Here is a 16,608-nt window from a genome sequence, read left to right as displayed (position 1 = left end):
GACCTGTATTGGACCAAACAGTAATTAAATCAAGATGTCACTTACAAGAGAATAGTAGAATTAACTCGTAGGGATTTTACAGGAATGGCATACACAGAATATTTAGTTTTAAACATTTATTTTTTCTCTTGAGGATTACTGTACATTGTCTTTTTTTTCCTTAAAAATATGTTACATTCACTTGAGATCACGATGGTGATAAAAACAGTTACGTACATTATCTGTTTTAACCATTCAGATTCACACGAACTTGCAAATAAGTCATCCATTAGTAACGATGCATCTTTATCCTCGCAATGGGAACGGTATTTCTCCTGGTCTGGATTTTTACTTCTTTTTGACCAACTTGAGTCAGTTCTGCTGAACAACATTTATCTCAGGAAGAGAAGAAAGAACACTCACTCCACAAATTATCAGTATCACCCGACGACTAGAAACCTGAGAGTGAGTCTAGTTCAGTACCAGGACTCCCCTGTGATGACATTTAGAAAAGCAGCAGGGGCTTGGGTACCATCACTGGAATCCAAGCAGCAAGACTGAATTCCCACAAGGGGTTCTGCAGTGCAAATCACTAATGCTGTTATTACCTCGTAGCTATCAACTTGAACAGAGGAATTAACAAGTTCAAAGTTCACCGAGTGTTGTGCACGTACCCCCTGAGTAACCTCCAGGCACTACAACACCGTAAGATGCTCAATTCCCTTTAGTATAACGTACATCTACAGAAGTGATGCAAAGGAAAGCTATGTGTCAGATATGCTGTAGCCCAATAATGGAGAGAAAAAACAAAATCAACACAAATTCTACTGAAGCATAAAAAAACCCTCCAGGAAATCAGACTGACGGTGTGGTAATCCAGGCATTTTGACTCAAAAAGGTAAGCACTGCCTTAAGAAACACTGAAAATAAGAAAGCTCCAAAATTGTCTTATGTGGAATATTTAATTAAAAAAAAAAATTAACCACACACACACACACACAAGCACAAAAACCTTAGTGTGATCAGTCTGACAACTTTGAGATCTGTTCTTTCCAGTTGGAAATACATCCGCGCTGGCATTACCGCTTTGCATCAAATGATGCCCCACGCGCTGGGAGAACACCCATTCACTGAATGGACACAACACGGAGCCACAGATGCTTCCGTGTCACACTCTTTAGTAAACATTTATTTCACCAAGGCATTAGGAGTTACTGAATTTTTCTACTAGTGGTAGCATTACCGGCTGAAAGCAAAGAATTTTGGCAACATTCAGATAATACACCCAATGAGCTACTCAAGAGATATTAAGAGATAAGAGAAGTGCAATTCGCTTTGTCTCACGGAAAGAAACTTGTAGGAACATCTGCTGCTCCCAATGCAGGATGCTGACCTGCCACAGGTGTGACAGCTGTGTCCCCTTCCATGCAGTCTCACAATTGCACAGAGAAGGGCACTGTTAGTACCAGCTCTGCAGCTGGACGTTTTGGTAACCAAAACAATGATATTTTAATGAGATCGCTTCGAGTGGAGAACAGGGAAACGTCCAAAATAAAAATTACTCCCAAGGGACAAGGCGAGTGCTACGCGTTTAGGCACATCTCTTCATCCAAAAGGCAAAAGTTACTCCCACTGAAGAGTGATGAGAATACCTAAGGATCCCTGCAACATGCCCGTCATCTGGTTTACTTCTACACACTAAGCCCAGGAAGATAAAATATAAGTTTTCAAGCAGCGCGCATGCAGAGCACTCTCCAAAAAATGCTGATTTGGCCAGTCTCCATCTCAGTCATATTACAGACCAGGCATCGCAAAGTCACAACAAAGGAAGAGCCACTTTAGATTGCAGACAGGAATGAAATTAAAACTCACTGTTACCCAGTGCTGCAAATATATATTCCTACGTTAAAAGCGTATGTGTACTGAATTCAAATGTATCCTAAATTTAGCAAGTCTGTCAAGTCTCCACCTATGAAAATTTCTACTGAGTTTTCTGTCCTTAAAACAGAGGTTTATAATGACACTTTAAATACAAATGGCTTATGTAATTGTACAATGTCTGCAGTATAACATGTAATAGTAGAAATGGTCATTACATGTAATAAAGACTGACTTTTCAGTATTCTGTACAAAGTCAAACAGGGCAAAGAAGATGTTTCAGACACATGGGGTTTTTTTTCAAGAAAAATGAATAAAAACTGTGAAAACGACAGACAGACAACAAAATGTAAAAGTTTCCATATTAAAAACAGTTGTCAAACTGGTTCATGCACACACTCTGTCCTGCATCATGATGCTGTAAGGTGGCCCCATGATGTACAATCGTTAAGTCTTATCCTAAGTACCCTGCTTCTTAAATTGCTAAGACAGATACGACTTGAATCCATTTACACACACATACAGCGATTAAATGCACTTGTTAAAAAATATAGGCCTTCATCCAAGAGAAAATACAGGAAACATCAGTGACGAACACACGGTTTTGCTGCAAAAGCAAAGGGATGGAGCGCCCTGATGGCCGCTTCCTGGCCAGCAACAGGAGAGGCTCTTACAGCTCATCAAGAAACAAAGTCTAATGTAGTAAACATAAAATAAAGAGTTCAGAGATCTTTAGTGTTTGTGCATAACTTATCACCCACTTCTCCCCCTGCAGACAGTGGGAAAGAGTGCATTTCAGTTTTCATACTCATTGACTTAGAGACAAAGTCAGTCAAGCCCCCTACGTGAATTCACACAGTGAAAAGTCCTTCTTCCAAAAATATACAGCATCGCTCAACTCATTTTCATTCTCATACACCATTTAAAAAACTATTAAAACTTTGATTTTTTTTTTTTTTTTCCAAGCAGCATATTTTGCATTTGTCACTGGCAGGTTTGTTTTAGAAATCCTAGAAAGTTAAAATTATATCATACCATACAAAACCACGTAAACAAAACGGAGATTTTTTTTAAAGGCATGCATGCTCTTAAAGAGGATTAAAAAGTGTTTATTTTTGGTAAATAAAAGATATCTTGCTTAGCATTTTTAAAAGCACCTTAGTGATTTAGGAGCCTAAGTCCAAATAACTTAAATTTAGATTTGAGCTCCTAAACATCTAAATCAATTCTGTGAAATCACTTAAGCACTTGGAAAATTTTTGCCATATCTCTGATCTTGCAGAATTAGATTTTCTGTAACCAACAGCTAACTTTGAATCTGAGGCAACATTCACAAATGTCTCACAAACGTAATTCAATCGGCTGCATTTTTTTGAATCCTCCGTGTCTTATTTTATGGCATCTATCAACATTTTTTCCAAATAAGAGAACAATTTTGTGACACCATTTTGCAAGTTCCTTTTTCATAGACAACATAGGATACGACAAATTTGAACAGGAATGTGATTATATTGTATGTTCCTTCTGAATAGCTATTAGTGTCAAAGACTCTGTTATTTGTTCAACCTGTTAACACTGAGAAAAACAAACTTACAAAAACATCTGTAGCATAGCATTAGGTAAAAAGGAGGAGCATTTTTGGCACCGTACATTTTTAAATCTAAGCTTTTAGGCCCAAAGTATAGCAAGTTAAATGTACACAGTGGCAGCTGGGAAAGTCGCATCTGAAATGTAGTTAAATATTTTCTGGAAAATGCTATTTCATTATCAGTAACTGATCTCCAAGTAACATATATACTGGAATTTAGCCTAAATATTCATACCAAATGTTTACATATATACCTTAGCACTCGTATATATTATACAAGTACTACCAGAACTGCCAGAATCCATATTAATATAGTCAAGCATAAAATGTAATGTCTTCTTTTTGCTCTTCATTTATCATCTTCATGTCCCGACTAACTAATTCTAACGTCTTCTTTGAAATTTAGTTGCAAGGTTGCTATTTTACTTTGGGCCTTAGTGTCATGGTCTGTACCTATACTTGTGTTATCCATACATTAAATGTGCTTTGCAATTCAGCAATACTTAGCTCATAGCTCTGTAAATAATTCCCTCACAAGGAGAAGCTTGCCTAATTTTTACAAAGTGCACGGGGCAGCCCCGGTTCTGTGTTTTGCCACCAGGTGTCTCACTCCACACACCCAAAAACGCTGCGATCAGCGAGTTCATATAAACCTGTCCTGTCAAGGATCCCATAGGCACAAGATTTGCTAAAGCACTGGTAAAAATACCTCTGCAGCTGGCTTTACTCTGTAATCCAATTGCACAACTTCATCCAATTCACTGCGTTGTTTGTTGGTTGTTTTTTGGTTTTGGTTTTGTTTTCCTCCAAAAGTGGTCTAAGGTATGCTGCAGTTGCTAAAAAGATTTCTGTTTTTCTTGGTCCTCTGCTTGTTCGGTCTGAGGTTGATGACATCTCCACCATTAAGAGTGCTAGAATTCTGGCTGGAGTGACTTCCACCAGCTGTGTTAAAAACACCTACAGAAATTAAAGACAAGAAAAGTATTTGCATTTCTTTACTTCCTGCAGCATAATACATTAGGACTTAAGACATAACAGCTAAGGCACAGTAGTGCCCCTCACACACACTCTAGTTTTTAAAGGCTTTGTCTATTTCTGAGTCAGTTTTGCAGCTGAACACGAAGTACAGCCAGACGGGATTACCAGCCAGGCAGTATTTAAAGCTGGTCTACAACATCTATGCAACCAAAGGGCTGCATATGCACTCATCTGCCTATGGGTATGCTACTAATTGCACGCTAACCAAGTTATGGTTAGCTGAGTAATATAATAAAACACAACAATTTTAAAGTTAGAAACTTTGCTGAGATAAAGGTAAGGAAAAAGCCTGAATAAAAAGGGAGTGGTTTAAGGAAAATATGTGAACCGACTGAGAAATGCATTAAAGAAGGACTACACAAGTTCAGTGCTCCCTTACAAAAGGTAGATTACAAAGACATTCTTATTATAGGCTGGATTCTTTCACCGTGAGTCTCCTACAAATCTGCACCAAGATGAGTAACACTAGTACTAATTACATTTAAAAACCCCAACAAGCATCTTTTCTCAAGTCCTTACACAATGTTTTTTTAAACAAATTTAATAGAAGGTCACTTCCCAAACGTTAGCTGGAAACTTTAGTACGCTGGTTTGACGATCTTTAACTTTACAGAGTCACAAAGATATTTTACAAAAGGAAAAAAGACAATATCCTAAGGTGGGAAGGTAATAATTAGATCCTGATTCACCTTGTATTAACTCCATACAGAAACAGATGAGACCATAAGCTTCGATGGCACAAAATAGTGTCTTCTGGTTTGGTTTTTTTTTTTTTAATACAGTATACATACCAATCTTGTTACTGCTTGTATGTGTGAGTTCTGGATCTTCAGATGTTTGTTGCTTGAGCCTCTGAAGATATTTATCAGCCAAATACTTAAAAACTGGAAAGTTAAAAAGAAAAAAGGTACATCAGAGTATGTTTAAAAATAATCTTCAAATCAATAATAATACCTTCATGTCAAAATTCTGTGTGGTCACAAAGGTGCATTCGACACCATAGCTTTAGCACAATCTGGTAAGCGATTCTCTCTCAGCCCAGTACCTGAGCAGAACCCACGTTAGTCCAGGGTCTACCCAGGTTTGCCATATGAGGGTCGTGCAGAGCAGAAAGAATGATGATCTCTGAGGTCTTTTCCAACCTAGCCAATTCTGTGATTCTGTGATCTCAATACTCCTTTAATAAACCTGGCACATACATATTGCCAAATGTCCCAATTCATGCACCTTGGAACTTTTTAAAATTATGAAGGAATTTTATATATATGTGTGTATATACATGTTTATACATGTATATACACACATATATATATATTGCAAAAAGCCTTAGAATAATATCAGTCATGTCAAGTAAGGCTATTAATAAAACTTGGCAGCAACATTTTAATAATTAACTAAAGCTATCCTCATTTGTATTAGGGTATCGAAAGTCTACTTAGGATTCTGGAAAAATCTACACTTATTGAGGAATTTTCAGAACCCATATAAGTTGTGATTATTTACATTTTAACTGCTAACTCATATGAAGATGATACAGAAACATTTTACATTTTCTCTCATAGATTTTTTTTCCCCAAGGTGAATGACATTAACAGAGGAGAAACAATTAGTTTACTATTAAGTTGGCCCGAGTAAACAAAAGTTATCAGAGACTATAACTCAGGATTATTCAAACCTACCCCACAAAAGATAATGACTGAATTTTATAAAAGGACTCTAATGAAATGAAATATATACATCAAAAAGCGGTACTTGTGAACTAGTAAAAATATCATCAGTAGACGAAAGACTGCAATAGGTCCAATCTTTTAATGTACTTTATTTAAATATAACCAAACTACGAAATAACTGTTTATATAAATTGTTTATTAACTATTAATAACTACAAAATAATCTGTTTGAGAATTTGTATGTTGTAATAATTGAACTTTATGTATAATTTTTTTTAAAAGCTCAGTGCTTACTGACAGTCATTAGAACTAAGCAACCTTAACACATTGGCACTTCTAAATGTTGAAGATCTGCACTGTTTGTGGAAGAGAAAGGAAAGACACTGATATCAAGTGACTTTAGCCATGTTCGAAGCGCACTGCTAAGAAACACAAACAGGATTGCCAACAGCACACAACACGGGAAGCACTGGAGGGACACTGAGTGCACAGAGCAGCGGGCAGGACGGACGCCGGCTCCGCTCCATCCCCTACCTTCCGTCACGTTCAGGTCTTCCTTCACAGACGCTCTGTAGAACCTTAATTTTAGCTTTTTTGCCAGTGCTTCTGCCTCTTCACTGCACAAGAGAAGACGACTTTGTAAATACTCATTTGTATTATTTGCCAGCATTTATTCTTATGGACAAAATGCTTCGTGCTGAGATAAACATGGCAAGGTGGGTTAAGAAACTCCAACAAAAAATACCCGATCCTTGATTTCTTTACAATACCTCCACTATAACAAGAAGGTATTTTACATACAGTTTCTGTATGGCCAAAAGTAATTACTTCTCAATATTTATTGACTTCATTAACTAAAATTTCCCAAGGGTTCAATGACAGGTGTCAGTGAAAATAAAAAGGAAAGAGGCTGTAATTAACAGCACTAGAATCAGAACAATTACCGTGCAAAGTCAAAACAACAACAAAAAATTAATCCTTATGTATATTTTAATAAAGCAGTAGACTACGCAATCTAATGAATGTAGAGATTAAATAAAGAATTCCTTTTTTTCTGTGAAGTGAAAGAGAACTGGTGCTAAATTTTAAGGAAAAGCTGACGAAACTTATGAAAACTTCACCAAGGCAAATCACATCATCAGAAAGATGAAACTACTGAGGCAGATGGAGTATGCTGAGAACAAAACCTAAGGGACATACCATGAAGAAAGGAGTTCAAATGCAATTTTGCTTTTCCTTTGAAAAATCCTCAGTATTCTTTGCAGAGGGAGTAGAAGCTGATTTATGCAATCAATGATAGCAAACAGAGAACAAAGAAAGCCAGTGCAGGAAACAACAAAAAGAAGAAATAATTTAAATCTCTCAGGAAGATGTAGAAATAAAGAAGTGGAGAATGATCAACATCATGCAATATTTTCTATATGTTATGCTGTGGTAAATAAGAGTTAGTATTTGTTAAGCTGAAATTGACCATATATACAAAGGCAAAATGAACTGACAGTAAAATCTGTAAAGAAAAATATAGTGAAGGATTAGCACCATGCGGTTCGAGAACATTAACAGACATGTACTTCTGTAGAGTTATAATGTTTTGATAAAAACAATAAAAGCAAATTAGGGAAAAGCAAAGCAAAACTTATTAAGATATTTTACCAAACAAACAGTTTAATACTACTTCAATCATTTCAGCAAGCATTCTCTAGCCAAACTAGGCAATAACTTCACTGATGCACAGCACAGCTTAACAGGAACTGTCAATGTTAACAGGAGAGAAACTTTACAGTTTTAGAATTTCTGATTTAAAAAAAAGATAAATTCATATAATGGCACAAACAAACTCTTGACGCTATTCTTTTTTTGGCTGACACTTTGGAAGGCAACGTGAAGCAGAGAGCTCCAAGCTTGGCAAGCACATCTGCCTCAGGAACTATTATACCCTCATGCAGCAACACCTGTCCCTTGTGCTTCTAGGGCACATTTTCATGCAGGGCACACGTTTGACAACCTGTACCGTAAGTCTTCACCAGAAACTCCTGCGGATTTTTTTTTAAACATGTATCTACAGGGGGCATATATTGTTTTTTAAGCAGTAAGATAAAGCTCCTACTTCTTAATACAAGAGTCATCAAGAAGATCAATCTTATTCTGCACAAGAACTGTGGGAATGTCTCCAACTTCAGTCATGACTTTCTCTTTCCAGGTAGGGATTGCTTTGAAGGACTCTCTGTCAGTTGTAGAAAACACAAGAACACAAGCCTGGGCTCCTAAAAAATATACAAATCAATTACAAATACAAATCAACCAACCAACATTAAAAACAAAAAACCAAAAACCCAAACAAACAAAACCACAACCCAACTAAAACAAACAAACAAAACCCTTCCATATAAAGTATTTCAAATATGAGGGATTTTTCAAGTTTCTCCCATTAAAGTGCCCAGCTTGTGTCAAACCAATGATCATAATTGCCATATTATTTTGATTGTTATACACACTCTTCATGATGGCTACGGATCTATTACCTTTCAAGGTATTTCCAGCAGGGTGAATGCATGCAGGGGAAAGGAATAGGAGGGAGTGTGGAATAGCTGGAAAAAGGGAAAGGGAGGTTTGCTTATTGCTCACTGTTTTCCAGACAGCTTAATGGAGGCAAGAAGGCAAACATTTTTCTGTATGCAGTATCTGTAAAGCACACTTCATGTTATTCTTCGTGCTACAGTAATTTGGATTTTGAAGAAAGAAAACCTGGTTCTCAGAGAAACTTGTGATTATTTCAAATAAATTGTCCAGTAGCTTTTTGGAGAAAATAGGTGTATTTCTAATTCATATTCATTCTATCACAGCACTATGATAAATTATACAAAATATTTTGCACCATTTTTGTTATGGTTTTGTAACAGCCTTAACAATAGTTAAAACCCACAGATACTGAGAAGATACTTCCACAGTTTAAATATTAGTGAATGGCCTTCTGACTGTCCAGTAGCCCTTTGTTATCTTCAAGAAGCTACTTTTCTTTACATATAAACACCTGGAGAAACACTTTATTATTTATATGCCTTTAATATATTTGATAGATAGTTACAGAGTGTAAAAGGGATAGATAAGGTGTTTGAGACTCTAATGTTACCTTGTGGCGAATATCCCAATCTCATTACATATAGCATGAAAAATTATTTCATCAGTACGAATTTTCTTTTATCTATGACTTTCACCAAGTATCCCCCATTCTTGTATTATTTTGTAAATAAAAATTTTATTTTCTTTCACACAGAGCACTCAAGTTCTTTTATTAGGTTTCATTTTATTTAGCTTTTTCAAAGCCAAGTTCACTCTATCTTTACAAAATTTTCCTATGCTCTTTAACATTCTTTCACATGTCATTAAGACCCTTCTGGTTTAGTTCTGTACAGAATAATAAGAATTGCCCTCAGAATTTCAAATCAAGCTCTACCAATAAAATAGTCACAATGTAGTCTTCCATAATTTTGCCTGTTATTTGTGTTCTAAAATCTTGTTTGCTTCCTCTGATGTCCACAGTATGTTCTAACGTATGCAATTATCCTGATGCAGTTCCACTTGGGTGTAAAATTAATTATTCTTTCCAAAGCAAGTTAGTTTGCATTTATCAATGCTGAATTTAAACGACTGTTTTGCAATCTAGCTTAATAAAGCTTCTCAAGTTCTTCACTCCACTGGAGATGAGAATGTTTATTAAAAGACTATCACCATTTGTAAACATCATCTTGTTCCGTTTTATGACTAGGGATTCTATTGTAAAGTTTCCACTCTAAGACACTTTTAGTTCATCTCTCTCCTTTCACTCATTCATCCTGAATGCTAAAACATGGAGATAACTTTGCAAAAGTAAGTTCAGAGGGAAAAGTCCTAGCATGTGGTAGGTAAAAAGGGGATGACTTAAAGCATCAGACCTCCTTATTCAATTTACATATAATGCTCATAGAATGCAGTGGACAAGGACAGTAAAGATAACTCAGCTTGGCCACAGTGCTTTTTAAAGAGAATTATATTATAGGCTCTAATTGGAAATTAAACTGAAATATTTTTTAGGACCTTAAAGATTCTGGCATTTAGAGGTTCTCTCCGGGAAATTAATAAACAACAATAAAAGAAAGCGTAATCAACAACTGCAAATTCTGTACATTAGTGTAACTCTGTATTTCCAAGTGTCTGCTGAAAGTTTTGATCACCGGACTGTAAGAAATATCATAATTTACTAATCAAATAACCCTGCAAAATGCTTATTTAAGAAGATAAGAACAAAAGGTACTCCTCTCACGCTCAATTCAAAATGCTATTCAAATGTGATCTTCCTGGAAGTATGCCTTAATATGGGGCAGAAGTTCGTATGGCAACAGAGTTCAACAGAAGATGCTGCAGAGCAGAGATCTTCCTCGGTATATTCATTGTCTCAGAATATTGCTAAATACTCAGTATTTTTATTAAGAACATAAACAAGTTTAAGAAATTATGATGTCCATGTAGGAGCTCTAAGAAGAAAAAACACAGACAAACCTCAGGATTCAGGCATGTAAACACCTTTCTGTATGCAGCGACTGACAGTATTCAAGAGTCAATAACATCATTGGCACACTCATCCACTGCAAATGGAGTCACACACCACCTCTGCCGTACAACACACCGTGTACAACAGACAGCAGCAGCAAAGGCACTGGAGTGTCAGACACAAACACAACAGCTAAAACCAGGATGTTCTCTATGAGTATTTTAAATCAAAGTTCTTTTGTAAGAAGCTGTTTCATAAAGCTACTTCAAAGAACTGAAAAAGGGGCACTGGTTTTTTTGTGTGCAGTTACTGAGTTGATAATCCCTATATCGTTATTTTAAAAAGGTTCCAACTGGCTGCAGAATCAATGATATGATATCCATACCTAGACTAATTCAGTAAAAAATTAAGAGAGCAGTGCCAACATTCTGTTTGATTTAAGGAGAGCATACTCTTGTCAGCTGTGTAGGTCTTAAAGATCCTCAGCAGACTATCCCGTCGTCATAGACTCTTGTAACTGTATTTTCTCCTTTCATAATGGTACAAAGCCTACGTAACAGAAAATGTGTAAAGAAACTCCTTGCCACAAGCAGACTCAAACAGGGCCTTACACCTGGCACCTATTCATTTCACTCTTCTATTCTTTGCCTCAACTCTTCCAGACTATGACACTTCCACTGTAAAACTGATGGTGGCTAGTTGAATCTTAAACTGAGATCAAAATCAAAGGTCAGTGATATCACCCCAGAAGTTCTTGTTTACTGCTGATAAATTCTGCAGATCCCAGCTGTCTTTAACAGGCTTAGCAGGGTGCCAGGTCTCACCAGCAGTATCCAAAAGAGGGCTGCCTTGTTCCAAATTCGACTAGGAAAGTCTTGCAGCCCTCCCATTACCATAGTCACTACAGTCAAAAGTGACTGACCAGAGCAAGGTAGAGCAATGTTATGACAGCTTGTGAAACATGAAGCCCAGTTATTGTGCGATAAAATGAGGAGCCTGAGAACTTGACTAACCAGCAAATGAGTAACAGACTAATGAGCAAGATATCTGTTTTCCATCAAAAACCTTACAAGGGTCTACTCAAGATACCCATGGTAGTGGATGGAAGAGGATGCATGCTCAAAGAAGTGACCAAATACTGCTGTAAAAAACATCCATAACATGGACAGAAGACACAGTGCTGCTAATGACAGCCACTTATGTATGTGCTTAACATACGAACAAAGTCCCCAGCCAATCAGGAAATGTGTGACTTCCATCGAATGCTAACTGGTAAGAAGATGCATGATACAATATAAAAAAGAAATTATTAAATACATACAAAGCTTCCTTCAACTCTGTGAATTTAGGCTGCTGGACTCCTTGTGCTGTGTGATCATGGGCAAGCAGCTACACCTGCTGCACGTATTCGCCTGTACATAGAAAACCACACGACAAATTCACTGTCAGCTCCAATTTTGTTTCTCTGCAAGGCTGAATAAATTGGGTCCCCGGACAAGAAAGGCTCAGAAAACACACTCTGAAGCATTCGTTGCGTGACCACTGATGAGCAGGTGATTCCCAAAGAACTGACAATACACAATGTTGCAGGAGAGTACATAAGACCTAGTGTAACAGTAAGTGGGACAGTGACCCGTGTGAGAGGCAGACCTTAAAGTAACAGCCAACATCTACCTTACCTATCTTAGAGCAATTATCAGCAATAATTGGCAATGAAATCTTTGCATTTTCAAAGTAATCTTGACCTTCTGCTTCTACAATACTGTGCTTGCAGACCTGACACTAAACCAAAATTGCACTCCAGATTGCTATAATTTCCCTTGTCCTTCATGAGTCAAAGTCCAGTGCAGAACAGTCACTGTATCTAATAGCTTGAACTCTTAATATATCTGTCATACTGTCTACAATGCACATCCACAACATGACTATACGTTCTACTTCACAGTAGCCTCTTTGGTATTAAGATCATGAAGGTAGAGATCTAACTGCAATATGCTGGGCATGAGTCACAAGCAAGATTTTAAGATACTCATGAAGATTTTGGGTTTTTAACCACCAGGCTGTTTGCGGTGAGGCCAGTAAGTGTACTTGAAAGTTCTTCTGAACACTCCGTATTTTAGCATATCAGTTCCAGTAATTAGGAGAAAAAGGCCAGGAGAGTAAGAAAGAAACTCCAACAGAATCAGGTGCTACCTTCTAAAATGCATATACTCAACTTGTCAGGTGTAATAGAACAGAATGGTCTATTTCCACATGAGGATTAAAAAAAAAAAAAAAAAGGAAAAGAAAGATCTTTCTCTGAAGACACCGTAATCATCAGTTAGGAGCGATGACTAGAAATACTACAGACAAAAAACCTCTTAGTTGATAAAACAATAATGAAATATAAAAAGGTCAGAGGACTACACCACCCTGAAACAGCACAGCATAACTATTATTTTATCTCTAAATGAGGTAATTTTATAAACATAGCAATATGCGTTCCCCAGCCATCAAGTAATTAGTTTGACAACAGCTGAATGATGGAATCTTTGCCAAGTCATTCATATCTGTCATGTTGAAAAGAAAAAAGGAAAGATTTTCACAACCACTGTTAAATTATATGCAAAGAAAGCCTAAGTATGCAATTTGTAACTGGCTAAATAGATGAACTGCCTTTATAAGGCTGAATAATACAGTTCCTGTTTTATAAAGTAAATACCCCTTCCTTGTCACTCTTCTGTGTTAACGTGTTTGAGGCAGTCTGTACTAGCAATACTGCCTAGCAAACTATCTTTCTAAGAGGACTGGTGGATTTTTTCCCCTTGGGTTAATTTCTAAGTGCCCCCGCCATAGCTTTTGGAACATTTATAAATACATGTCCTACAGAAAAAACAACACTTTTAGCAGGAAAATATAAATTTGCATTTGATTGTTTGAATGGCTACATTCTGTGCAGTTTCTGCAGATATTTGTCTCATATTGTTCTATGTTTTTGAAGGGCACTACCAAGCATCCTGCATTAAGTGGCACTTACATAAAGCAAGGAACTTGCATGAAGGAAAAAAATATTTAAGAACTGCAAAAGGTGACCTAAACATACTTTGCACATACATGAATTAACTAAAATTCTTAATACAAAGACAGAAAAATATCTTAGAGGTGTGCAGACCAAAAACCCATCACCAACTGCCAAATAACAAACATGGTATTTTCACCTCTGTAGTAGGCCTTAGTTATTGCATCAAACTCTTCTTGACCCGCAGTGTCCCACAACATCAGCCTGACGTCTTCATCATTAACTCTGAAATAAAGGACAGTTTTGTAATCAATACAGTGAACAAGAGCAATTCAAAACAACTCAGCTGGAAATACTTCCCTGTCTACAATATAAGAGTAATCCAAGTCAAATTTTACTTGATTTAAAGATAATGTAACTTAATATTAATAGTGGTTCACCTCCGTAACTTACTATGGCAATAGTCCCTCAATTATGCTACATGTTCTTTACTGACAAGCTGTATCACATTTTCCTCTAGACCTCTTCTTTTACATTTTCCTCTACAAGGAAAAACAATATAGACATCAAAACTTAGGTGCCTGAATAATGGTCCTTTAGCCTTTTTAATCAGCTTACAGAATTTATAGAATTTTCTTACTTCTCATTCCCATAGTATTTTCCATTTTATCAAACATAATTGGCTATTATCTGCTTATATTGCATAAAAAGGCTGAATGTGTAGCATATTTCATTATTTTTATCTATACTGGCTAACAAATTTGCGTAATTGTTTTATCATAACCACTTCCACTTCTTCCATATGAAATTACAAAAAAAGGGAAAAGCTTAGTATGATAGAGGTTCCAAATCTTATTTATAATTCTACATCTTGGATGGAAAAGAGAGTGATATAGTTTCAGCCCACTCTGCAAAAGACAAAACAACTCCCTTTGCTGTGCTTCAGAAACAGCAGGCCTTGTCTTTCAAGCCTTCACAAGTCTTACGAGTACAACAGAACAAAGAAATAGAGAGAAAGTTAAAAAAATCAGTATTATGGTATCTGTATAATACATACTGGATTTGTCTTTCCAGGAAATCTACACCAATAGTTTTCTTGTAGTCTTTTGTAAAAATCCCCTTGCAATATCGCTGAATCATACTGGACTTCCCAACAGCTCCATTTCCTACTACTACCACCTTGATGGCCACCTCCATATCTTCTTCCAACATCTTTGTGTCTCAGGTGACTCTCTGGCTTATCAGGAAACTATTGATCCTCTAAACAAAGCAAATAGCTATGTTTATAAAAATGCTGTGAATAGAAAGCAAGAGGAAAGATGATCACACATTAGGATTCACACAGATAGAAGAATTTGTTTCTAGCTCTGCCACAGATTGCTTAAGTGACCTCAGGCAATTTATTCAAGCAGCCTGCACTTTGATTTGCCACCTATTAATTGGAAATTAATATAACTGTTCACAGAAAATATCTTTCCACTGTACAAATGGATTGTCATATGTTGATTATGTTCCTGATGCTCTACTGATCAACCTAGTGTGTATCCCGAGCCTGAAGTACGGTAACGTCTCCCTTCAGCCACTGTTTTCTTACACTCAGTTCATCACCTGACACCAACACTGATGCTTTGAAGACATAAACCTATTTATTTCTGTGATTATATCCTTTTCTCCAGTTCTTATGACCTTGTCTAAATTTGCCTCTCTGGGGAAGTACATTAAAAAAAGAAATAACTGTGTGCCTTTATTTTTCCTTTTGCATGTGAATCAAAACACTAAATGTATTAACTATTTTTGGACAATTCTGAAAATCATGCATTTTCCAAAGTGGATTTTTTTAAACAAGAAACTAAATAATCCAGCTGTTTTAATCCTTTAGACAATTTATCTTATTAATAATACACAAGTTATTGACATTTTAAAAGTCTGTTTAGCATTACGTGTGAGCATAACCCCACATCACACAGCTACTGCGGGGGAAATACCTGATTTCTCTCCAATTTAATTTTACTCGCACTGGAGGCAAAGCCAAGTCGCTTAAGTATACAGTCAAAGCTCACACTGCAAGTGGTTACAGTGGACATGGAGATATTTATATAAACTAAAATTCCAATGTGCAAAAATTCAAAATAATACATTTGCATTACTGTAGAGGTATTTAATGTACGTTTTGCTAGTGGGTTGGGTTTTTTTTTTTTCCGAGGAAGAAACGCAGACGCACAGAAAAGCTAAGTTTCCCCAGCGGTTTGCTGTGCTGGGCTTTCATCACAGGAACACTTCGCATCTGCGGGGCAGCGAATTTCCTCCCGTGAGGGACAAGCCGCCCCCTTCCACAGGAGAGGAAGAACACCCCTACACCGAACACCCCCGTGCTGGGAGAGCTGCGCTACCCGATACCCCGCCCGGCTCACCGATAGCTGATGTTTTATTCAGAAAGGACTGCTTTAGTTGCATTCAACATTAGCATTCAGGCCATTGTAAAGCGAGCATCAACGCGCCAGGGGGGACCCGCCCGGTGGGCTCAGCACCAGGAGCCCCCGCGGCCACCGCCGGCCCTGCCCGGGGGCGCCGTGGCGATGAGGGCGGAGGCTCGGGCAGCCGCCCCAGCCCCCTCCCGCGGCCCCGGTCCCTCCGGCACCCGCCCCGGCCCCGCTCCCCGGCAGCCCGCCCAGCCCAGCCCGGCAGCACCTCCCGCCTCGGAGCGCCCGCAGCCGCCGCCGGGGCCCCGCTGCCCTCCCGCCCGCGGCCCCTCTCACTGACCGCCGGCGGGAGCGGGGCGGGTGGCGGCTCCGCCTCAGCGACGGAGAGTAAGGAAAGTGGAGGAGGGAACCCAAGATGAAGCCGTTCGCTGGGGCCGACTCAACCCGGACGCACAACCCGGCTCCCCCCGCCCGGAAACGCCGTCAGGAGCGGGGGCGCCGCTGGGGAG

At 38.0% G+C, this 16,608-nt stretch overlaps 1 protein-coding gene across 1 annotated transcript; it reads right to left on the bottom strand.

Moving 5' to 3' along the window:
• Positions 1-101: 101 nt before the first annotated feature.
• Positions 102-16,598, bottom strand: RAB23 (RAB23, member RAS oncogene family). The gene is made up of 7 exons (XM_065834148.2): positions 16,440-16,598; positions 14,737-14,973; positions 13,879-13,964; positions 8,261-8,417; positions 6,688-6,770; positions 5,275-5,367; positions 102-4,402 (listed from the first exon to the last, which is right to left on the bottom strand). The coding sequence occupies exons 2-7, from the start codon at positions 14,889-14,891 to the stop codon at positions 4,263-4,265; spliced, it is 714 nt and encodes a 237-aa protein (XP_065690220.1). The 5' UTR covers positions 14,892-14,973; positions 16,440-16,598; the 3' UTR covers positions 102-4,262.
• Between the last annotated feature and the right edge of the window lie 10 nt (positions 16,599-16,608).

Source organism: Patagioenas fasciata, chromosome 3 (genome assembly GCF_037038585.1).
Source record: "Patagioenas fasciata isolate bPatFas1 chromosome 3, bPatFas1.hap1, whole genome shotgun sequence".
NCBI classification, from domain to species: Eukaryota; Metazoa; Chordata; class Aves; order Columbiformes; family Columbidae; genus Patagioenas; species Patagioenas fasciata.
This window is presented reverse-complemented; position numbering and strand designations above follow the sequence as displayed.